At 39.2% G+C, this 25,207-nt stretch overlaps 1 protein-coding gene across 1 annotated transcript; it reads left to right on the plus strand.

Moving 5' to 3' along the window:
- Positions 1 to 1,545: 1,545 nt before the first annotated feature.
- On the plus strand, positions 1,546 to 24,215 carry si:ch211-51a6.2 (neurotrypsin). The gene is made up of 14 exons (XM_066679290.1): positions 1,546 to 1,691; positions 3,613 to 3,655; positions 9,238 to 9,480; positions 12,591 to 12,729; positions 13,604 to 13,782; positions 15,630 to 15,777; positions 16,783 to 16,961; positions 17,220 to 17,361; positions 18,359 to 18,573; positions 18,826 to 18,967; positions 20,150 to 20,428; positions 20,572 to 20,694; positions 20,833 to 21,113; positions 21,891 to 24,215. The coding sequence occupies exons 1-14, from the start codon at positions 1,617 to 1,619 to the stop codon at positions 22,208 to 22,210; spliced, it is 2,508 nt and encodes an 835-aa protein (XP_066535387.1). The 5' UTR covers positions 1,546 to 1,616; the 3' UTR covers positions 22,211 to 24,215.
- The last annotated feature ends 992 nt before the right edge of the window (positions 24,216 to 25,207 follow it).

Genomic DNA, 25,207 nt, shown 5'->3' on the forward strand with positions numbered 1-25,207 from the left:
CCACTACATACAAATCAAGTTTTGTATGTTTTGGTTCCAATTTAAAATAGTTGATATAAACCTTTGATTAAATGAGACATATTGAGGTGTGGCGAATGAGAATGACTGAGATGCTAAAGAAAGATATAAGCTAAACCAACGTCAGTTATACTGCAGTACAAATATGTTGGACAAGAACTTCAGTAAGAAGGATTATGGTTATGTCCAACTGTGGTTAAACTTGTCCTGTGATGTAGTATTACAATGTGAATAAATAATGTTCATTATTAGACCTTTGAAGTGCACTCAACCTGAACAATGCTGGGTGAGGCTCTCACTCTATGCACACAGGTGCAACACCACTTTTAGGAAACCTTGGGGCACACCTTAATTGTTACTGTTTTGATGTACATTAATAATTTAATGACATTAACCTCAGTTTCATCAGAAAATGTAGGCCAAATTAGGTTTATAACATTAAAAATGAAACCGTAGTGCATATACTCAGAATTCTGCTGATATATCTTATCACACAAAATGCCCTTTGTCCTTCATTATGCACTGTGCACATATTGGAAAAAGGACACCTGGGGCAGTTTTGTATTTCCTGCTCCAACACTTAAAAAAGTGGATCAATATTTAAATTTGTATACAGAATTCAAAATTCAGAGGTGTGTGTGTGGGGGTGGTATACCAGTTTGTTGATCCTGTATTTAAATTCCAAATGGCAGCCATTCACAATTTGAAGTATGTATTCAGTAGTGTAAATGGTGCCAAACCCAGTAAACATTTAACCGTCGATTCAACGTTGAAATAACGTAATGACTGCCGTCTAATCAACGTTCTCTTAAGGTTGAAAATGAAAGTTGAAAAGACGTCCAAACACAGACATTGAAAAGACGACTATTAGACGTATTTTGGACGTCCATTGACGTTATTAATTGGTCCCGAAATAAATTACTTGTATAAAACGCGTTTTGGACGTCCACTGACGTTTAAAATATGTCATTGACGGACAGACTACTTTTAGACCTATTTTGAACGTCAAGGGACGTTTCTTGTTTACTGGGAAAACTCGGAATTCAGGATTGCCTGAAAAAAAAAAAGATTCAAACTGTTACCAACATTCTACCCAGATTTCAGAATGGTGCCAACATTAGAATTCAGGATGGTAATAGTATATAAAATACCGAATGGGTATTAAATAATAGTAATAATAATAATAGTAATAATATTAATATATCGCCTATTAAACACTTCCAAATTGAAACATTTTGTATTCAAAGTTCCTAATACAACAAGCTCTTCAATTCCATATGGGACGGACAGAGTATTCCTATCTGTAAATGTAGAGTTCCTCTCACTGAGTGGTTTGTGTTTTGTCTGGTTCCACTACAGAGCGCGTGTCTGTTTCCTGACGTGTTAGTTTCTCGATCTCTCTCTCTCTCTCTCGTTCTTTGTTCTCTCTCTCTCTCTCTCTCTCTCCCTCTCTCCTGAATGGAAATGTTAGGGGGACTCTGTGAGTGTGTCAGGAGGTAGCAGCGCTGTAGTTGACTTTGTCTTAGCTCCGGGGCTCAGAGCGGGAGTTGTGTTTGACTCAGCCATGGAGGAGCGCTCTGAGCGCGGTCGCTGACAGAATGATCTCACGCTGCGCTGCAGGAGTCTCTACGCTCATTACTTTCTGCTGCTTCTGGTTCCAGGTCTTGGGGGAGGTATGTCCCACATCTGTTCTCTTGACAATGTTTAAATAAAATTTATATCAATAATAATAATGGCAACAAAGGCATGTAGGCTATTTCCCTACTGGAAAGTGCCTCTGATACGAGCGTCGGTTTAGCGTTTATTATGAGGTTAAAACTATGATACTAGTACAGTTTCAGCTTAAACAACCGTTCACTAACTGATAACCTGACTGAGAAAAGTCTTACAGGTTCAAACTATGACCTGAAATAGTGTTGACCAGGTTCAGACCATGTTTATAACTACCTTTGGCAACAGTTATTAGGCTTAGTTTTAATTTTATTTTATATTAAATCTGTAGAAGCAGTTTTAAAACAGTGCTGAAATGTTACAAAAAGGAATGGAACAGTGGATGAAAAAACTCATCTTCCATGTCCTGAGAGCCTTTGTTTGATTCACTTAAGCTTGATTTATTGAGCAGAACCACACCAATCACGGGACAAGGGCATTAGTCCTATTCTCTTTTAGACAAATGGATTTTGCCTATAAATTTCCCAATGCACTCTATAAATACCCTGGTCATATATTGTCACAGCTTGTGTAGAAAATACAAAATACAACCACAGAGCATGTATGATTTTTGTGGTGTGTCATTTGTAGCACTGCAGTGACATGATGTTAGCATGGTAATAATAATAATAATAATAATAATAGTAAAACATTACATTTATAAAGCTCTTTTCAAGAATCCAAAGACACTTACAAGTTACAGTTAATATAGAGCACGTGTTGCATTGATAGGAGCTGATCAGACACGGGAGATTTTATAAACCTTAATGTCACTACTTAACAGTCCTCCAACAAAACAATCCAGCCAGCAGCGTCCTCTGAGCACTGGTGAACGACAAGTGGATGTCTACTGTCTCTGACTTTACACCTACAATGTGGACTGACAAAGTAGTTGTGTCTAATAGAGTGAACAGTGAGTGGGCACAGTGTTTAAAAACCCGTGTGTTATGTCTGATACACTTGTACCAGCACAAAACATGCCACCACCACATTAGAGTCAACACTAAATACTGCCTGCTCTGTAGTGGGTTTGTGGTGGTCCTGAACAATGAAGAAGAACATGGTGAAATGGGACTACAAATTATATGGAGCAACAGATGGACTGCAATCTGTAACTAAAAAGGCATATATAGGCAGTGGAGCTGATAAACTGGACAATGAGTGTAAAAATAATGGTTAGTCTGGTTAGTTTTTATTGGTCTATTCAGTCAAATTGTGTCAATAAATGAAGTAAGGTCTGGAGATTCTCAGGCTTATGAGTATTCAACAAGATGAAAGACAATTAACTAGGTGTTATTGTTATTATTAACAGGAGGAGGAGGAGGTGGAGGAGTATTGTATAACAATACTTATATAACAATGGTAATTGCTGATATTAGTAATCATATTAGTGGTATTCATTTTCATGTTTGACAATTGCTGACTCATTTGATTCATTTAATTCCCAAGGCCACCCTGTTGAGGGTGTGTGCCTGCCTTACTCCTTGCCTGTGATTTCTGGTGGGCTCTAACCCACCACCACGCCCCAATCATGACGTGGCAGTTGCAGATAATGAAAGAATGAATTAATATTTGGTTAGTTTACTTGTTTTTTTTCCTAGCATAGAGCAGTATATTGTAGAGCTGAAAAGTGGATGTACCAAGCTAAATACAGTAGCTAGGTGCAGTGATGCTGACTGAATAACACCTCACTAAGTTGCTTGCACCATATAACAGACTTAATATTTTGTGGTAACAGCTGAGATATGATCTTTGTTAATGGTAAACTTTGTATATTGTTTAGTGGCCTAGTATGTGATGAGTAATTGATGTGGTTTTGAAAAAGTCTGTAGAGAACAATGAAGAGTGAAAAATGGTGTTCTGACTTCTGCTTTATCTTCAAAGGTTACACGACAAAATGGCTACTTGAATTCCCTGCAGAGTCCAGGTATTTCTATTTTAAATTCACGTATGAACTGCTTGTTTATAGGAAATTTATCATATGTTGCTGGCACCCATCTACTGATCTTACTGAAAGATTAAGCAGAGTATTTCCTTTCAATATCTATCCACATTGTACTTTTCTTTGCTTATAGCATCACCTTAAATGAAACTTATAATGCACCATGGCATAAAGCAATTGTGGAAAATGCTATTTCCATTGCCAAATGGATCTCCTCGTACCAAAAACCAACTGTTCCCTTACTAGCATCAACATACTAATAACAACAAAGGATCCAAAGCTGCCAATCTGAAGATATTTTAGCTCACAACTCCCTGCAGCAAAACTAATGAGACATTTGAGCTCAGTAAAGAGAGAAACACAGTGCTTATCTGTGCTCATAATATGACCTAAGCTTAAACACATATCGACAAGAGAAAGAGAATGGGGATTAAGCAACAGTGCCACGGATGGGCTCAGTTAGCAGCAGAGCTGAAAGTGGCACAGCCTTTACATTACTTTTCACGATGTATTTGTATCATATGACCTTTAACACTTTCCCTCACTACACGCCGGAACATGCTCCGGGTTTTTTTTTTTTTGTTTTGGCGCAGGATGCTGATCTTCTATCCAAAATTCCCGCCCTGCCCACACCCTCTACCGCTCTAGACAGTACAGCATTCCTCAGTCGTCTAAAGACTCATCTGATTACTCTTCTAACATTCACTCGTTTCTACTTTTAAATGATCACCATCAGGCCAATTTAATTCACACCTATTAAAATCTCAACTGTGCTTGACATAGTATTAAGCCTTTTCTAATCAATGGACTGACTGAAATGCTCCAAAATATCCAGAATGTAATATCACTACATTAACATACATGTAAGCTGAGATTCACATGACTGTTTCCAAGGAGAGCAGAAGACTGTCAGTTGTATTTTAATGACTGTTTAGTGCCTGCAACCATAATACAGACCAGTTAATGTGTAAAGAGTCAAGACTACACTCATTTAGTATGTAGGTGATATGATTTACAGGAAATTACATCATTGCAATGACTGTCATTCAATAAACCAAAAGACAAAATTGTGTTACCATTTAATGATGAATGGGTAGAAATCATTCAGCATTGTTCTTGTTATGGAACAATAGTTTTGTATAAAAACGTTGTCTTACCGGAACTCTGTGAAGCTGCTTTGTGACAACAACAGTTGTAACAAGTGCTTTACAAATAAATTTGATTTGATTTGATTTGGAAAAATATTACAAATCTAAAGTAAACTCAAATACATAACAGCATGAGATAAAACCACAAATAGCTGCAGAACTCTTAGTAGTGTAAATGTCCAGCTATCTATAACTCTAGTAAAGTTTCCACTTTGGAAATACAAGATTTTTTTTGTAAGGCGACAGTAACTTATTTTTATAGTTTATGTCCTTGACACCCAAGTCTTCTAAAGTGGCTGCCGTCCAGTGAGGCCATGCTCTTTATCAGAGTCTATTATTGTAATGCCCCGAAAATTATGATTGGAATCTTGCCCGGAGACTGCTTCAGCAAATTGCTTCATGTTGCTATAGGCCATACAAGGGCTGAATTACAACCTGGAACCTGAGCTATAGTATGACCAAACATGTGCAAGAAAAGCTTGTGGATTACTGAATATTAATCTGGGACTGACCCTTGTGTGCAAAGTATTTCTGACACCTCAACACATTCTGAACAGTTTGCAAGTTGTGGGGATTATTCCTTGCATTGCATCCTCACCATTTTATATTTGCAATCTCATACAAGACAAACTAACATTATATTCAGATACAGTACCAATATCAACATTCATCTGCCATTAGTATTAATGTCACTGCCTCGAGCGAAGTGAGGTAGAGGCCTGATAGTGGTAAGCCGCATCGTTTTTTTATCAAAAATTTATTCTAAAACCAGCTCATTTGGCTTTTTTCCATGAACAATTCAGATGTTTACTAAACTACAATAGCAACACTGCGATTTTCAGTCATTATAGAGATTAAAGATCGATTAGGTTTGCACTATACAACTCTTTGCTGCTGTAAGTGAAGCCAGAAGGAGTCTGTGGTGCAGATGGTGCACTGTGATAAAGAATCATCTGGAAGAATCCATTAAACGTCTCTATTATATTTAGAACTTTATTTAATTTGCTCTATTTCTGATTAAGTTTTAAATGTGGCTTTGATTGTTAGTTTAAAGGAATTTTAAACTTGAACATAAAAGTCAGCCAAGGTCTGGACGTGTGGAAATTTAACTAACACTTGTAAAAAATGAAGGAACCCGGCTGACTTGAGATTCTGAGGTAAATTAACCGAATGTTACACCTGGTTTACTGTTCTTTGAACTTAATATTAGGATTTAAAATAACTGCAGATTATAAGGTAGCCTTACTATGTTTTTCTGGTTACATCAGCAGCCCGACAGATGCAATTATGAGGATAAGCTGATAAACAGAAGTCTATTTCTGAGTTAACTTTATATAATTGTTGCGGTTTCGCAACACGCATATATATATATATATATATATATATATATATATATATATATATATATATATATATATATATATATATATATATATAATGTATTGATAGAATTTAGAAATGTATAAATATAGAATGTATTAATTCCTAGCTAAATGTCAGGAATATTACTGGATTTTTATGATAATATAAAAATATAAAATGATAAAGAATAATCTTTCAGACTTCTCTAGTTATGCTGTCAAGTAGGACTGATAGCACTGATGTCTTCTCTTGCTAACCACCAATATTAAATTCTTTCCACCTCAGCTTGCTAAGCCCCTGTCAAAGCAAGCTTAGCAGGCACAGACAAGGCTTGAGTCAGTGTTAGATCGGTGCAGATTTGCAAGCACATGCTCAAACGTGCGAAAGTTGCTCTCATATTACCTTAAAAGTTTCAAAGTTTCATAGTTTGTAAAAGTCTGAGGGAGTGAGAGCGATTCCCAAAGCTCATTACCCTCACCCCTGTCTACACACACACACACACACACACACACACACACACACACACACTCTGTAACTGCCCCAGGGTTTAGCACCTGGCCTTGACAGTTAGAGAGAGGTTAGTGCATTCTGTCCTTTGATTGATCCTGCTTCGCTTCCATGTTTTCTTCTGCCAGCGTTGGCTAAGAGGCACATGTGTGTGCTGATTGCTCATGACCTTGGTTGGCACTCACCATCCACTCCCCCTTCTGGCAGTCATGAATAATGAAACTCAATACTGTGTACGGATGTAACTGCTTCAGATTACATGAGTTATGGATAGCCAGGCCTCACTGCTTAGAATCTAAACTCCAAAAACACAACAAGTAGCCCTTCTGCATGATTACATTCTGCAGATGTTTAGTTTACACAGCAGCTGTCCTTCATTTTGTTTGAAAATTTCACAGTGAATGAACCAATAGAAATGCTCCAAAATTACTTGTACATTCATCCATTATCTGTAACCGCTTATCCAATTTAGGGTCGCAGGTCCAGAGCCTACCTGGAATCATTGGGCGCAAGGCGGGAATACACCCTGGGGACGCCAGTCCTTCACAGGGCAACACAGACACACACACATTCGAGTCGCCAAACCAACGTGTGTTTTTGGACTGTGGGAGGAAACCGGAGCACCCGGAGGAAACCCACGCGGACACAGGGAGAACACACCAGCTCCTCACAGACAGTCAATATGTCCCATTTAAATGACGAAGAGCAACAGCAGACTTCAAATTCAGTGCCCAGAAGCAAGGAGCAGTACACCTATTTCTTAGTGATCATTTATGTTTGTTTATCTCGGTTTAACCTTGTCTTTATGCTCTCAGTTGAATGCGGGTCCAGAGCTGTGATTGGAATGTGACTCTTTCTAGTGCTAGTTACTTTGTCCTGCATTGGGAATATGGATCAGATACTTACACAAATCCCAGCTGGTTTTGGTAATGGTGTTTTTGGTTTTTGGTAATGGTGTTTCCAGGCGAAAAAATACAAATAATTCTGGGCTAGAAGGATCAATACAGTATTATCAAATCTAAATGTATATAGTTAATGGAGAATTACCCAGAAATCTTAATATCTAAACTGTATATTAACATTTTCTGTATTACCTGTATTCACCCTCAGAATTTATTATATATAAAAAAAGACTTGCTTTGTTTGTTTTCCTTTCTTTGTTTTCTTTTTTAATCTTTGTAGAAATTCTTAGACACGTCCAAAGTTCAGTCTTAGAAGCTGGTTGTGTTTTCTGCTTCTTACAATCCAAGAAATCACAAACACGGTGATGTTGAGGTGTGGGTTATATGTTGGCTAGTTCATTATTCTGAACTCATTGATCGCACATTTTGGACAATTACTATTAATCACTTATTAGACCTTTGGCTATTAAATGTTAAGATTTTGACATGACAATAACAATAAATGTAGAATTTGTGGTTGTGTTTAATGTAAATTTTACTAAATTACTACATTGTTTTCAGTCTTGGTGCTTTACTCATGCAAATTAAACAACTGGTCTATGCCAACAGTGCTGCCACTGGCTGTCATCCACGCTTTATATCACTATGGCCACATCCGCTGCTAGATTTTAAAAGCTCTGCTTCTTTCCTCTGGAGACAGCTTGGTCATTTTACTAGAGGTCTCCTGCTCTCCTTAACCTTGCTGCAGGGCCTGCTCACGTCTCTCCATGCAGAGAAAAGAAGAGTAATAAACTTCAGACACGTAGCACATGCAGAAAACAGCCAGTTTGGGTCCCCAGTAAAAAGCTGTGATTACTGTCAGGAATGCAGCTGATAGGATCCAAATGCTGTATTAAATGGCATTAGCTCAAACATGGTTTAACGACAAGGATTGTCGTCATTACTTGTTACTGGCTGCCTGCTTCACATTAATTTTATGAAAGAATGTTCCTTCACTTTGGATTTAACTAAAGCCAGAACAGTAAGCTGCTCTTGCTACGATGTCGTAACATTGTAAATGTATACTATAATTGTTTAAATATTTGGATGCCGATTATAGACAAGAATGTATGGCAATATATTTCCTTGCTCATTGATAAATTGGGTTATGCCTTTCTTTGATTGTGTTCCTTTCCCCCATTCACACACTGTAGTACCTCATTCCATGCTAAGACAGAAATAAAACTAGGAGCTGTGGGATCTGTGTTTGGGTGACACTTGTTATGTCTCAATGGAGCAGATGCTCTAAATTCCCTTTGCCGCAGCACTGCAGTCATTAGTATGAGTGAACAAAATAACATCCTCACCCTCTACACTCAAACAGAGTGAAAGCAAAGGCACAAGCTGAGGGACAGCCAGGAAAATAGGAGACAGCTAATAAGACCTGCTCCTCCTCTGTAAGGAAAGGACTGGCTTTTATCATTGCATATTGATTTTTGAATGGTTAATGTATGTTTCAATAGATAGCCAGCATTTCTTATAATGCATAATGGCATTTACTTGGCAATTTGAGTGAGGTTACATATACTGTCTGACTGAAGTCACTGTTTTGCTGGTATTTCCTCATTGATATGGATTGTTTTTTGTGTGCATGTTGTTTTTTTTTCAGGATCTATGACCTGCTCTGAGGGCTTCACAGAGCAGGGTTATTATAATGGATCAGTGTCGCAGACAGACTCAGGCTTTCCTTGTCTAAAATGGACTGAATTCCCAGACTATATGCTGCAGTACCCAGACAGAGGACTGGGTCATCATAGCTTCTGTAGAAACCCTGATCGCGAGGCCAACCCCTGGTGCTTTTTCAGACAACGCTCTGGGGCAATTGGTTGGGCCTTCTGTGACTGCCACCAAGGTGAGGATCTCTGTCTTAATTGGCTACTTCCATAACGTTTTATTAACGTTTATTTTACTTAAGAAAAATGCTTAAAGCCAGTGTAAATAGTCTTTAAATGGAATTCAAATAAGACATTAAACTTAGTCTTTCCTAAAGTCTCAGCCACAGTCTGACCTCACCAATCAATTTCTCAACTTCTGCCATTAAACCAAGTCTAAATCCTAACAGTCTAACCTTATACATCAAGCCCATTACACTTTGAGATATCAGAACCAAACGCAGGCCTGTTGCAGCCAGTAATCCCAGACTACTCTCAGCTTTCAATCTTGACATGCAGGGCTGCATTTCATTTAAAATATGTGTTACATAAAATATGTATGAACCCTTTTTCTAGAAAAGTAGGAACATTGTGTAAAATGCAATAAAAACACAAATCTATGATTTGTAAAGTATCTTGAATACTTATTTAACATATTTAAACTGAATTCAACGTAAACAAATGTAGATACCTGCAGCAGGATGAGCAAAATAAGAGCAAAGAGTTTATAGAAATTTCATGTCACAGTGTTCTGAAGCATTACAATATGCAGGTGAATATAAAAGATATGAAATGAGCATTAAACACAAGCTCAGATTTTGCAAGCAGAAATAGGTCATTTCTCCTCACTTTATGGCAAACATCATGAGAGGAAAATTGTTCAATGCAAGAATTTAGGTCTTAGGAATTAAGGCTTCACCACTACATTTCATAATATCATGAAAAATTCATGGAGTCAGGGAAAATGTTAGCAGAATCTGCTAGTGAAAGTGTGTGACCATCAAGCCCTCAGGCAGTATTGTTGAAGAAACTGTCGGGCTGCCATGATGGACATATCCACATGGGCTGAGGAGTACTTGTCACTTAACACAGTCTGCTACATTAAGAAATGCATTCTAATAAGGTATTATGCAAAGAGGATGCTATAAATTAATTTTATTCCAAAATTCCAGCAAGTTCTCTGGCTCTGAAGTCAAAGTATGGTGGAAATGTGTTCTGTAGTCAGACGAGTCCACTTTCAGCTTGTTTTGTGCCAAATAAGAAAAAGTAAATCCCGACTGTGACCAATGAAAAGTGCAAAAACCAGCATCAGTGCCCATGACATAGGTGTTATTCATATATGTAAAGGTACCACTGGAGGTTTATATTTATATTTTGGAGAGACGTATGCTGCCATCAAGACAAAGTCTGTTCCCAGGAGCTCCATGTCTATTTCAGCAGGACGATGCCAGGCCTAATTCTCCATGAGTTAAAACAGCGTTTCATGTCAGGTCAAGTAAAGTGGATTTTATTATCATTTCAGCTAAACACATTGTCCACAGTACACAGTGAAACGAAACATTTTTACCCCAGGAACAAAGTGCTACATAACTCAAACAGGACTATAATAGAGCGTGTGTGCTTGGCGGGCCTGCAGTCCAGATGTGTTTCCTGTTGAAGATGTATGGCTCACAATGAAGAAAAGAATCAGACAATGGCAACCACAGACTGATGAGGAGCTCAAGTCTTGTATACAGCAAGAATGTGCAAGAACTCTACCATTTTATTGCATTTTCTTCCGGAAATTGGTTTTGTCTTGAATAGAATGGCCTGTTGATTTTTTTTATGATAGAGTAGTCTAATGGAGGGGGTTTATTTTTGTCTTATATGTAAATGAATGTCTTTCCTCTCCTTTTATTTTATATTATCCTGTTTCTCTATCAAGCAGTGACTCTCCCTTTGAATCCGTCCATCAGTCCATGTTTTGTCAGCATGTGTGTGCACCAGTGTGTTATGTGCCTCTGGCGTCTTTTGGGATAGAGTGTCCATTTGCAGTTTACCTGTCTTTGTGTTGATCTGTCGTCACCTCCCTGTATGTGCTGCTCTGGGCTGTGCAAGTGTTGAAAACTGTTTGCCTCCTCTGTGTTTGCTGTGATTATCTCTGTCTGTCGTTGTCTATCTTTCCCTTTCAGAGTAATTACATTTTTTTTGCAATGGAAGACTTAGGAAAGGAATATATACAGATCAGCTGTAACATTATGACCACTTCCTTGTTTCTACATTCAGAGTCCATTCTCTCAGCTCCACTGATGATACAGGAGTACTTCACCCTGTTCTACAATGTTCAGGACCCCCAGTGCACCACAACTGAGCAGGTATGATTTAGGTTGTGGATCATTCTCAGTGCTGCACTAATACTGACGTGGTGGTGGTTTATTAGCGTGTTTTATGATTTTATGAGTGGATCAAACACAGCAGTAATGCTGGCGTTTTTAAAACTATGTCCATTCGTTTTCCACTTTATTAGACACCTACCTTGTTGGTCCACTTGTAGATGTAAAGTCAGAATCAGTAGTTCATCTGTTGTTGCAAAGTTTGTGTTGGTCTTACCAGCACAACACAAAATAACACATCACCACAGTGGCAATGTAACTGCAGCAATGAGAATGATCTACCAGCCAAATCAAACCTGCTCTGTGGTGGTGAAAGGGGGAAAACAAAGTATGCAGTACAACAATTTACAGTCTATAGAGTATGGTGAGAGATTAGTCTCAAAATACTTTACAAATGCGTAAATGTTAATCCACAAATGAAGCACAAATATGTTTCACTATTCAGAAATGAATACATCCCAATCTGTGTCTCACGGTCTGTAATTTGTACAAATACAGTTACGTTCATAAATACATGTTTTTGGTTTTCATAGATATATCATAATTTTATGCAAAAATAAATTCATTTGTTTAAATTTACATTGCATATATTTGTAAAGTTGAATTTAAAATGAATTTGTAAATTGTTGAATCTGTGTTTGTGGATCAAGTCACTCACATGTTATCAATGATGTGTATTTGTTCATTTCCTCTCGCGGGTTTTTGGATTTTGAGACTTTCCTTTCGCATTTCACCCACTCCAAATACAAATGCAGCCTGATCCAGAAATGTGGCCAGCAGGCGAACAAGCCACCGCTTGTTATTAATTAATTTAATTTAATTTAATTATAGAGTTGGATCTGTGTGTGTTCAGTGTGTCTCTTGTTGTTGCCTGGCTGCCATCAGAGAAATACTGTGTGCTCTCTGCATTGTCAAAATATTTGTATGATTCTGTCCAGGTGAAGCAAGGCTTAGGGGAGGGCCATCAGACAAGAGTGGCCGTCTGGAGGTTTACCTGAATGGCAAATGGGGGGCAGTGTGTGACACACACCTGACAGACCGGGATGCAAGTGTCATCTGCCGACGGCTTGGGCTTGGGTATGACTAGTCCTGAATACTTGTGTGGTCACTGCCTTATCAAAATCTCATATATTTATTTATTTTTTAATTTTGTCACACATGTTTAAGACATTCTACGCACATCAGTGACTCCTACAGGGGTTGGACAATGAAACACCTGGTTTTAGACCACAATAAATTATTAGTATGGTGTAGGGCCTCCTTTTGCAGACAATAACGCATCAATTCGTCTTGGGAATGACATATACAAGTCCTGAACAGTGGTCAGAGGGATTTTAAGCCATTCTTCTTGCAGAATAGTGGCCAGGTCACTACGTGATGCTGATGGAGGAAAACGTTTCCTGACTCGCTCCTCCAAAACACCCCAAAGTGGCTCAATAATATTTAGATCTGGTGACTGTGCAGGCCATGGGAGATGTTCAACTTCACTTTCATGTTCATCAAACCAATCTTTCACCAGTCTTGCTGTGTGTATTGGTGCATTGTCATCCTGATACACGGCACCACCTTCAGGATACAACGTTTGAACCATTGGATGCACATGGTCTTACTGGTGCAATGTGCAGTTAATGAAGTTTGGCCACCAGGCCTGGTCCAATTTAGCCATGAAACCTTCCACACTAAAATGACAGGTGTTTTAGTTTCATTGTCTAACCCCTGTACATGGTAGTGCCATTTTTATGAGTGTAGTGCTAGTATGAGTCTGTAAGGCACTACAGTGTATAACATTGGGCAATGTGTGAACACAACAATAACAAGACACTGTTGTGCCTAAAGACAAAAATTATAATAATTTAAAAAAAAGAATAAGTGGCAGGGACTGGGAGGGCCCGGATTAGGGTGGAGCAAAAACCGGAAGAAGATGTCTAATAACCTCATTGTTGTTCTGCAGAGAAATCGGCACTGCCCTCCAGCACTCCTACTTTGGCCCTGGGTCTGGACTTTTCCATTACGAACGCCTTGGCTGCAGTGGAGATGAGGACTCCCTGCTGGAGTGCAAAAGCAGGAAGTATGTCTCGGGTGATTGTAACCATGGAAATGAAGCTGGGGTCGTGTGTGAAGTACCTGAGGGTGAGAAGAATTTCTGTCTTCTATCTCCTGTCTTCATATTACATTCATGGCCTCCTTTAAAAGTATTATTAGGTGTACAAATAAGTTTTAAAGCGTTTTTGTGTAGTGTAATTGTAATTAAAAATTCAAACATTCGCCTGCGCTTTTGTCATTTTATGTTAACTATAGTATTAAATATAACAGTTGTTATTACATTTAAATATAAATAAATTAAAATGAAGTATTAATACTTGATTTTCATGATAGCTAACATCAAAAACATCATTTTATATTGTCTAAATCAAAACTCACACCTAGTTTTGGATGCAATATTTTCTCCAAAAACAGAACAAATTGCTGTCACTAATTCTTCACGCTTGTCGTTTTCAAACTACATATTTTTCAGGGTTTTATTTGTTGAATAAAATAGAAGGAGAGAATGTTGAAATTTGAAAATAAAATGAATATTAAAGTAAAATAAAAACACTACTCAGAGGGATAAATATTTCAAAATGATATAAATGTAAGTGTAAGTGGCATGTAGTAAGTGTAGCTCGTCTTATCAGAGTACTTCAGAGTGTCATGGGCCTAGTGACAGAGCACGTATGTGTGAGCACATGTGTTTGTGTTTATAGAGAAGCGAGATGTGGAATTGAAACACAGGTATATTTAGAGAGGGCTAGGAATGTTTCACAGCAACATTAGGAGGCAGAGGGAAACCAGAGATGTCTGAGGCCCTTTCACATAGTCATCATTTCCAACCCAACATGCAAACATACAGGAGTGTTTAAAGGACCCGATATAGCACATGCTATAGAGTGGCTTTTGTATCCTGGGAATCCTGCACAGATGTCTGCTACATAAGGAGAGGCATCAAAATGACCAGGATCTATATAAAGACACAACACATCATTTACATTAAATTATAAACATCTTTTCTAGAAAGGTTGGGACAGTTTCTAAAAATGCAATAAAACTGAAATCCATAATGTGTTAATTTACTTGAACCCTTATTTTAGAAAAAGACAAAGAAAAAAATTCATTATGCCCTGAGAATTCCCCCTACTCCTTGAATCATTTCATGACATTGTGAACTGTAGGTGTGAAAGACCTAACTTTTTTGAAATATAGCTTTGAAAAAGTTCTGTTTCAAATGGTTGTCATTTTTCTCACATTTCATAAAGTGAGGATCAATAACCAATTTCTGCTATTATATTTTTTAATAAATAATTAATACTTTTGGGGGCGGCACGGTGGTGCAGCAGGTAGTGTCGCAGTCACACAGCTCCAGGGACCTGGAGGTTGTGGGTTTGATTCCCGCTCCAGGTGACTGTCTGTGAGGAGTCTGGTGTGTTCTCCCTGTGTCTGCGTGGGTTTTCTCCGGGTGCTCCGGTTTCCTCCCACAGTCAAAAAACACACATTGGTAGGTGGATTGGCGACTCAAAAGTGCTTAGGTGTGTGTGTGTGAGTGAATGTGTGTGTTGCCCTGTGAAGGACTGGCGCCCCCTCCAGGGTGTATTCCCGCCTTGCGCCCAAAGACTCCAGGTAGGCTCTGGACCCACCAAACTCCTCACAAACAGACTGGAGCGGGACTTGAACCCACAACCTCCAGGTCTCTGGAGCGTGTGACTGTGACACTACCTGCTGCACCAACACGCTGCCCGTTGTTTATGTTTACAAAATACAAGCAAGCGTGTCATTGAAAACACTGGAAGTCTTGTATGCTTTTGTCCATTAAATAATGGCCCAAGATAATTAACAAATCAGATTTTACACAAGGTCCCAAGCTCTGGAAATGGGACTTATAAATGCATTGTGTATGCGTGTGACTTTTACTAAAAGATCTGTGTGCTCGTTCTCTTGCTTAGGTTATGGCACCCCCTTGAGGCTGGTGGGAGGTCTGGAAGAATTTGAAGGGCGAGTGGAAGTATATCATAAGGGCAAATGGGGTACAATTTGTGATGACCAATGGGATGACATTGATGCTGAGGTTGTCTGTAGACAGCTCGGTCTTGGGTAATTGGCACACTATTATTTCTATTACAGTAATAGGTTAAATCATAATTTATGTTGGTGTTAGCTTTTCAACACATAGAAATACACATCCACTACTCACGTTAAAATTTTTCTTTTCAGAAATTTGAATAAGCGCATGCGCTTGAAAACTGTATGTTCACAGTCATATTGTGTTTATGAGTCATGTATATTACAAACACACACACAACATAAGTGAACTTTATTAATATAGATGAAGTAGAAGAGCACATGAATGATTAATGGGTTTGGGCGTGTGTTACATTAAATGAATGTGCAGAAGGAAGGAGAGAGTGAACTATTTATTCTGTTATGACTCTGGTATCACTCACCACCAGAGCGCTTGGAGCTAAGAGCAGACTTTTATACAAACATAATGCAAAATCAACCCAAGCTCAGTCATGTTCTCTCCAATCTTTTTCTGTTTACCTGTGCCATACGCATGGTTAACACTGTGTTGTTCATGGCTTAATCTGTTTTTCTGTTCATACATTTCCAGAAAGCAACTATTTGCTTATTTTCTATTAATTACACAAGTTATATTTTTATAATTCCTGAAAGGTTTTGGCTCGTGCTGAATGTGAAACCACACACCCATGAAAAGGAAACCACATATTCAGCAGTGGTGATATGAAGCAGTAAACATAGTGGTAGTGCCTTTACATTTTTTTTTTTTTGCCAAAAAAAAAGAAGCAGTTTCATACTAAGATTACAAAATATATTACATAATGCTTTGTTTTAACAATAGTTTTTACTTAAGATTTTGAAATACATTTAAGGAGAAGGCAAAGTATTATCCAAAAATAACCTTTTTTCAGATTTTATCTTTTTAAATAATATACCATTTTAAGGTAAAAATATCAAGTTTGTGCAGCATTCAGAGAGTTTTGTTTACCTCTAAACAACTGAATTTTGCAGAAAGTTTGAAAAACTAGTTGAATTCTCCTTAAAGTGTGTGTGAATGTCTGTGTGTTTGTATGATTTTAGTGGTGTGCCAAAGGCGTGGATGTGGTCTCATTTTGGTCAGGGATCTGGGCCTATCCTGTTGGACGGGGTACAGTGCACAGGAAATGAGCTTTCTCTGGAGGAGTGTCCTCATATGCCCTGGGGTCAGCACAACTGTGATCACATGGAGGATGCTGGAGTGTCCTGCAACCCATACACAGGTGAACAACCAGTACTTTTACACTGTATTTTCACTGTCTGTTTTTCACTGACTGTTAAGCTGCTATTGAGCAATGAGTGGCTGAAAGTTGTTAGCATATATATATATACGTTTTACAAATTTTCATAGAAATATAATCTATTAACGTTACTGAAGAAAGAAATGCAATTGCTAAAAACATTGTACCATCTTATATTTCTGCCACAAACACAAATGAAGGGCAAATTCATAAGGTTAGGGGTTCACACTGTGTGTATAGATGGTGTGCTGCGTCTGGTGGGAGCGGATGGACCATGGGAGGGGCGCCTGGAAGTGTACCACTCTGGACAGTGGGGCACAGTGTGTGATGACAACTGGACCGAAAGTCATGCCCAGGTTGTGTGTCGCCAACTTGGCTTCAGGTGAGCCTGACGTGCCTCAGTCACCAACTCGTTAACTGAGTCAGCTAATGTGGAGAAATCAGGAGAGTTTATTACACTACAGTAGGTGATTAAACACTGCAGATTTCATTACAATCCATGTCATCATTCTTGGGAATTAATTGCTAGAATCACAGATGTGAGCTTATTATATATTTGGTCTTTATTTTTTCTCAGATAACTAAGTCTAAAGAAGGTGGCAGCACATACCTTAGAAAAGCAAAGCAGATGTCTCTGTGAAAACAGTCCTGATAATAATGAACTCTTATAAACACTAGAAGACAGGTCATCAAATCTGGATCTTTGATCCAGGTTCCAGGCTGGGGTTCTACAATGGCCAGTCATTAGCAGCTGTATTTCAGCCAGCCATTGCAAAATCCTGGCATGTACCTGGATTCAAGGTCCCAATTTGAGTACCTTAGCCCTTCAAATCCAGACTGTGAATCCTGTTACTGCTCCTGTGCTTTGTGATCTGGAACTAGATACACTGCTTGGATTTGGAGATCTCTACATTCTGAATGCCCACACTTCAGTTTTGCACTCTCGTAGCTTTGCAACTGCCATATTCATATTAGTAGTATTAGTATTACTAATCAAAGTACTAAATGAATCAGCAGCTGCTTAAAGGCTTAAGTTGCTAAGCAATACGTATACAGTTCAAAACTTAATAATGAATCCCCAAAACAAACAAATAAGTATCTAAAACAAAATAGCAGAAAGAAAACAAACTTTATACCTATTAAAGTAGGTTAATTTAATTTAACTTAGTACTGTAATATATTTTTTAAATTGTGTCAAAGCGTGAGAAACAACAAGAATTAGAATTAGGGATACATTTTGAATATAAGATGGCTGAAATATCCTCTTTACATATTAATGAAACACACATATCAGGTTAAGCACATTATTGTAGACATCTTTCTGACCCACCTCCAGCTTTGGGTTAAGATGTGAAGTAATCACGTCGTTTGTCCAGCAGAGGGCGAGCTGAGGTGGCTCCTGATGGTGTGTACGGAGAAGGCACAGGGATGATCCTGCTGGATGAAGTGAAGTGTGAGGGTGGTGAGAGCTCTCTGCTGGAGTGTGAGCACGCAGAGTGGGGCCGTCACGACTGCTCCCACAATGAGGATGTGGGCATACGCTGTGAGAGAGTGCTTGACACCAATGACATTCCTGCGGTTCCTCCAGTCTTAGGTAACAAATGTAACATATCTCTACTTTACAAAGGTCAAGGCTAAGAATGCATTGAAGGTTTAAATGCTCCCCATTTAGTAAAGTGTAGTCTGTCAGGATTCTCTAAACAGAAATGCTACAACTTTATTCCATTACATTGGATGTGGCAACTTGGAAATGAAATGAAAATCCATTATGATTGTAATCGGTCTGGATTATTATTTTTTTAATTTTAGATAATGCCCATTTGTATTTCATCCTCCATGTTTGCAGGTCCCCTGGTGCGGCTGGTGGCTGGAGAGAGTCGTAAAGAAGGGAGAGTAGAAGTCTTCCTTAACGGCCACTGGGGCAGTGTCTGTGATGATGGCTGGAATGACATCAATGCTGGAGTAGTTTGCAGGCAGCTGGGATTTGTGTAAGTATCTGATCCATATTCCCAATGCAGGACAAAGTAACTAGCACTAGAAAGAGTCACATTCCAATCACAGCTCTGGACCCGCATTCAACTGAGAGCATAAAGACAAGGTTAAACCGAGATAAACAAACATAAATGATCATTGAGAAATAGGTGTACTGCTCCTTATTCCTGGGCACTGAATTTGAAGTCTGCTGTTGCTCTTTGTCATTTAAATGGGACATATTGACTGTCTGTGAGGAGTTGGTGTGTTCTCCCTGTGTCCGCGTGGGTTTCCTCCGGGTGCTCCGGATTCGTCCCACAGTCCAAAAACACACGTTGGTAGGTGGATTGGCGACTCAAAAGTGTCCGTAGGTGTTTGTGTTGCCCTGTGAAGGACTGGCGCCCCCTCCAGGGTGTATTCCTGCCTTGCGCCCAATGATTCCAGGTAGGCTCTGGACCCACCGCGGCCCTGAACTGGATAAGCGCTTACAGATAATGAATGAATGAATGAATTAATTAATATTATACCTCTTTTTCTACAAGTTAAATCAGTACCCTGGTTTCTTAATGAAATATCTGTGACATGCTTTGTTCAAAATACCTCAAGGATCAATCAAAAGAGCACTTTTCGTACCCTGCCTAAACAGCCCTGTTCTGCACAACCAGTTTCAACATCTGCTTAGAACAAGGAGCATGAGTCATGCGTGAGGAGCAGAAATGTTGGCTTTTTAATCACGTTCACTTCGTTCAGTTTCAGCACAAAATCAGGATTATTCTTTTATCCAAGCTTTTCAGACTTTGGGTCATCCCAAAAATGACTGGGTTGTTTTATTTCACAGTTTTTTTGGAGGCTGGAAGGAGCTTTAGATCCCCAAATTAATTTGCTATGGTGTTTGATCCTCATTGTATTTTGACAACAGACTTTATATTAAGGCCCCAGGGAACTGTGTAAAGTTTAATATCAAATCAAAGCCTGACAAAAATAACATTGTCCTTAAAATCAATCGTTTTATATGTTGGTGTTAGAAATGGATCTAAAGTAATTTGCCCTGACTTTTCCTTATGTCCTTGTAGTGGTGAAATGCTGAATCAGATATCATAGAAAATAAAATATAATGAGTTTGTTCCAAACCTGAAATAGCATACGTTTATATTGTGGGTCAATGGAGCATTGTCTAAACCTGTTCCATTGTTTCTCAGTGGAGTGTCTAAGGCACGCTCAATGGCCTATTTTGGGGAGGGCCAGGGTCCAATTCACCTGGACAATGTGAGATGTGTGGGCACAGAGTCGTCTCTGGGTGAATGTCCAGCTGAGGGTCAGGGATCACATGACTGCAGACACAGTGAGGATGCCGGAGTCATCTGCGACTACGTCTCACAGCCAGCAGCGGATAGCGCCATGGCAACCCATTCGTGTGGCCTTAGGCCTAACACGCAGCGCCGTAGGAGGAGGATCATAGGAGGTGACAAGTCGCTAAGGTAAATGACTCCTGCTGGCCAGTGATCTATAGACGAATTAGAGGAAAAAGCCATCATCAGCTCTGCTATGATTCATTTTTAAATGATCAGCGTCAGTGCAAATTAAAAGTTTCAAAAATCCTGAATGTCTGCCTGTTGTGTAGAGGGGACTGGCCATGGCAGGTTTCTCTGTGGCTGAGGTCTCAATCCAAAAGAAACCATCCCTTGTGTGGAGCCACTCTTATCAACTCTTGCTGGGTTGTAACGGCTGCTCACTGCTTTAAGAGGTGAGAGGGGGACATCTAGTGGTTATTCATGGAAATATTGCCAACTTTACACAATCACTCAGTCTTGACTCACTCTCTCTCTCTCTCTCTCCCTCACCCTCTTTCTCTGCAAACACCACACTACTCTGTCTGTCCCAGGTTTGGCAGTGATCCCTCACGCTATGTTCTGCGGTTGGGAGACTATCACACAGAGGAGAGGGATGATTTTGAACGTACTCTCTCTCCTGAGCGAATCGTTATCCACAAAAAGTATCATAGTCAGGGCTGGGAGTATGACATTGCCTTGCTGAGGCTGAAGGGCACAGAGGGGAACTGTGTGTCCTTCAACCCTCACACTAACGCTGCCTGCCTTCCTGCTCCAACTGACAGGAGGGCAAAGAGACCTGCTGCCTGTGTCATCACTGGCTGGGGAGTTACAGGTAAAAGAGTGCTAGCTTTTGTACTTGCTGACTGTGTCCCCATTTGGTACATGTATTCATAAGGTAATTTGAATATCCAGTTGTAAAGCTTAAATATGTTACTCGTTGATGATTTATAAAATGATAATTGTAGTCCATTTAATGATTTTCACAATATGTAATTCACCCTTTACCTTATCCTTTGGATAAGAGTATGTAATATACTGAACAATCAGTGTAGATACACAGTACACTACAGGACAAAAGTATTGGGACACCTACAAGTCATGCCTACAGGTGCTTTTATGAAATCCCTTTGATAATCCACAGGTATTATGGAGTTTTTCCACTTTTGCTGCTATAACAGCAGGTTTTGAAAGTGCTGTCAATATTTGTGTGCCTCACCGACCCCAGTCTGTAACGTTCAAGGTGTGCCACTGTCGTGACTGAGTTGCTGTGGTTCCTAAATGCTTTCATTTTCAATAATACCACTCACAGTTGACCATGGAATATCAGAGAGGGAAGACATTTCACTGTGGGTCAGTGAACTGTCTTGTTGCAACAGTGTCGTCCTACTACAGTACTAAACTCAAATTCAGTGACATCTTGAGAACAATCCATTCTTTCTTATATGTTTGTAAAAGCAGACTAAACAGCTAGGTGCTTGATTTAAACACCTTTGGCAATGAGACTAAATGAAACCCTTTTAAATGGTCTGTCCCAATACTTTTGTCCATATAGTGCATAACAAAATGAAAGTTCAGTATATCTTAAATATATCCTCTGCTTTTCTTTCAGACTCGGAGTACTCTCGGACCTTGCTGCAGGCTTGGCTACCATTGCTGCCATCCTGGAAGTGTAAGAAACGCTACGGCAGCCGCTTCACTGGCCGCATGCTGTGTGCTGGCAGCTTGTCAAACCATCGTCGTGTGGACAGTTGCCAGGGTGACAGCGGGGGCCCACTGGTGTGCCAGGGCAAGGGTGGACGCTGGACGCTAACTGGGGTCATTTCGTGGGGTCATGGTTGCGGTGACCCCAGCTATCCTGGGGTATACACCCGTGTCAGCAGATTCCTAAAGTGGATCGAGAAGGTCACCCTTGCTCCTGCTTTAGTCTGAGGTTACATTGTTGCTAAGGCTTATTCGTTGTTAATATTCTGTACTTAAATGCCTGTGAGGGCATTGTGGCTAAACTGTGGTTCACACTCCTGAAAGCTGACCTCTTTTTTGCACATTTGGCTTATGAACCATTATTTTTTTTTATTTCTGCTCAGCTACATTTGAAAGAGAAAGCCATGAGGAGTGGGGCAGGCACATACCTCAACCATGTGACTGATATTTCTGAGGTGCAAGCGCACTAGTGTAGAATCCTCAAGGTGGAAATGATCTTGACAGACAAGATTGTATATAATACCATGTTGCACTAAACTGCATGTTACCTTTAGGACATTTGCAGGTGTTTTGAGCTTATGTTTTGTTTTATATAACACTCATATGTGTTTCTGGTTAAACAGGTTTCATATTTCCGAGTTAAAGATGGTAACTTCATCCAGGATTAAAATTAATCTACATTCCATATTAGCAAAGAATACTTCACTGGACCTCGGTATGGTTATCATTCATTCTGGTTATCATACAGCGGGTGAACAGCAAAGTATTAAGCCGTGCAATGCTGAACATAAGCATTACGTTTAAATGTAAATATATTCTGTGCAGGAGCAAGAGACCACTTACCACTTTAATTTCCAGGCAAACAAGCAATTAATATTTTCCATTTGCATAAGGAAAGGCAAACAAAACTGGAGATTAGAAATGTATTAAAATATAATGTCTCATGACAAACAAAGAAATCAACTTCAAAAGCTGGAGAACCTCTTGCCTTAGGCTGAAAAAAGTCACTGGTGTTTCTGTCCATTCTTCAACTGTGAAACAAAAATACATTTCTAAGAAGTAGACCAAAAAAGACAGACGTAAGCTTGCAATTTACTTTGATCATAAGAAACAGGAAATGCTAATAAAAATAAAATACTAAAAGGTGCAGAAAAGCTTTATATTCAGTGGCCATTGGCAAAAGTTAAACAATGTTGAAACATTGAAAAAAAAAAATTAAAGCAAGTCCCGGAAATAAACGGAAGCTGTAATAAAGCAAAGAGTGGATGCCATAAATACTCAAAAATGTACATATTGTATTTAGTTCTTAATATTTCTGTACAATTTTATTTTGTTAATTGTCCATTTTTATGCTGCTGGGTTTTTTTTTTTTGGTTTGTTTTTTTGCCCATGACACTGATAAATGTGTGATACTTTTGCGCAGTACTGTTCATAGAAATGCACATATTACTGTGGAAGCCAGCAGAGTCTGTGGGGAAAATAATGTAATAATTTAAAAATCTGTTTACATTTTTGCCAGTTTATTTGGTTTTATGCAGCTGAACTCACAAATTGCTGTGTAGCACCAAAAGACCAAACCAACGGGTATCAATGAGTTTCTTGTGCTCTTCATAAAATGTCTCATAAATTAGACTTTACTGAGAGCACCCAAGCAACCCTCCGGGTGACTGTCTGTGAGGAGTTTGGTGTGTTCTCCCGTGTCCATGTGGGTTTTCTCCGGGTGCTCCGCTTTCCTCCCACAGTCCAAAAACACACATAGGTGGATTGGTTACTCAAAAGTGTCCATAACAGTGAATGGTGTGTGTGTGTGTGTGTGTGTGTGTGTGTGCGCGCGCGCGCGCGCGTGTGTGTGTGTGTGTTTGTCATCCTGTGAAGGACTGGCGCCCCCTCCAGGGTGTGTTCCCGCCTTGCGCCCACAGTGACCCTGAACTGGATACATGGTTACAATGAATGAATGAATGAATGAATGAATGAATGAACACCCTCTTTTATTTGGGTCCACTTAAGGCTGAAGGTTGACCTGTAAGGTCCAGTATCGAAAAGAGTGCAATGCAAAAGAGAACTGTCATCTGTTAATAACGCACAATAATTGTGCTGGTTGTGCTTTGTACTGTATCACTGTATTACACCATCCATCATTTTTTGCAAATCAAACTGTTTCTGATGCCAAATAATAACATTGAATTGTATTATTTATTTTAAGTGAAAACACCAATTGATATTAAGTGTTATAAAAACATGAGACATATTTCCTCTTTGGTCTATTTACTGTATAATATATTGCAATTAGTTTTGCTTTATTTAACGCAATTACGTGTTATCGCATTTTCCAAACTACTTTAATAGAGGACTATATGTACATTTTATGTTAGAAGACAGCTTTCTCCAAGAGTTATATTCTTTATATTAAAGTACAGGAGGTCCTCGGGTTACGTCAGTCCCGAGTTACGATATTTCGTGGTTACAACACATCTCCCATTTACTGTATAAAGCCTTGTTTCGACTTAAGTGGTTTTGCGTCGTAAACGTCGTAAAGCGAAGTTCGTGTTTGGTGTGCGCGGCGGAAGAATACACGGTTACGCGGCTCGGGATAATTAGGGAGGGGGGTTACTGTGCTGAACAATTGTTCAACGTGGATGAGACAGGCTTGTATGTACGTATGTTCCGACTTACACTGAAAATCGGTTTACGACCCGACGTAGGAACGGATCAACGTCGTAAGTCGAGGACCCCCTGTACACCTATATATGAAAGAGCAAGTTTAAACTCCATAAACCAGCAGTAGCCTGTTCTCACCATGCCCAATGCCAAGTGTTAGAGGGGTATAAAGGCCCCCTATATTGGCCAATGATACAGTCTAACTGTTTTATCTACAGTGATAAAAAATATTCTATACTTTTGAGTTGAGAAGGAGTGGAATTTTAGATCCAGAACTAATTGCCCAACAGGACTGTTTGACCTTATTATGTTTTGTGCTGAATGAAATCAAACCCTCAAAATCCTCATAGAAATGTTCCAATATTTACTGTAAACTTGAAGTGTAAGAGGAGTTACTGCAGCAAATGTGTTTGTGTGTGTGTGTTTTGGGAGGGGCGCTGAGAAACTCTCCATTATTGCCCTTGATTTCAGGATAAACACTGGACAAGTACACTATATTGCCAAAAGTATTCTCTCACTCATCCAAATCATTAAATGTAGGTGTTCCACTCACTTCCATGGCCACAA

This window comes from Hoplias malabaricus, chromosome 8 (assembly GCF_029633855.1).
Source record: "Hoplias malabaricus isolate fHopMal1 chromosome 8, fHopMal1.hap1, whole genome shotgun sequence".
Classification (NCBI taxonomy): Eukaryota; Metazoa; Chordata; class Actinopteri; order Characiformes; family Erythrinidae; genus Hoplias; species Hoplias malabaricus.

What these genes read in the sequence shown, in the direction of transcription:
- si:ch211-51a6.2 (XM_066679290.1), top strand. Translation starts at nt 1,617, where the DNA reads ATGATCTCACGCTGCGCTGCAGGAGTCTCTACGCTCATTACTTTCTGC. An exon ending in TGTAGACAGCTCGGTCTTGG is followed by an intron (nt 15,778 to 16,782) that starts GTAATTGGCACA and finishes GTATGATTTTAG; the next exon opens with TGGTGTGCCAAAGGCGTGGA. An exon ending in TGTCGCCAACTTGGCTTCAG is followed by an intron (nt 17,362 to 18,358) that starts GTGAGCCTGACG and finishes TTTGTCCAGCAG; the next exon opens with AGGGCGAGCTGAGGTGGCTC.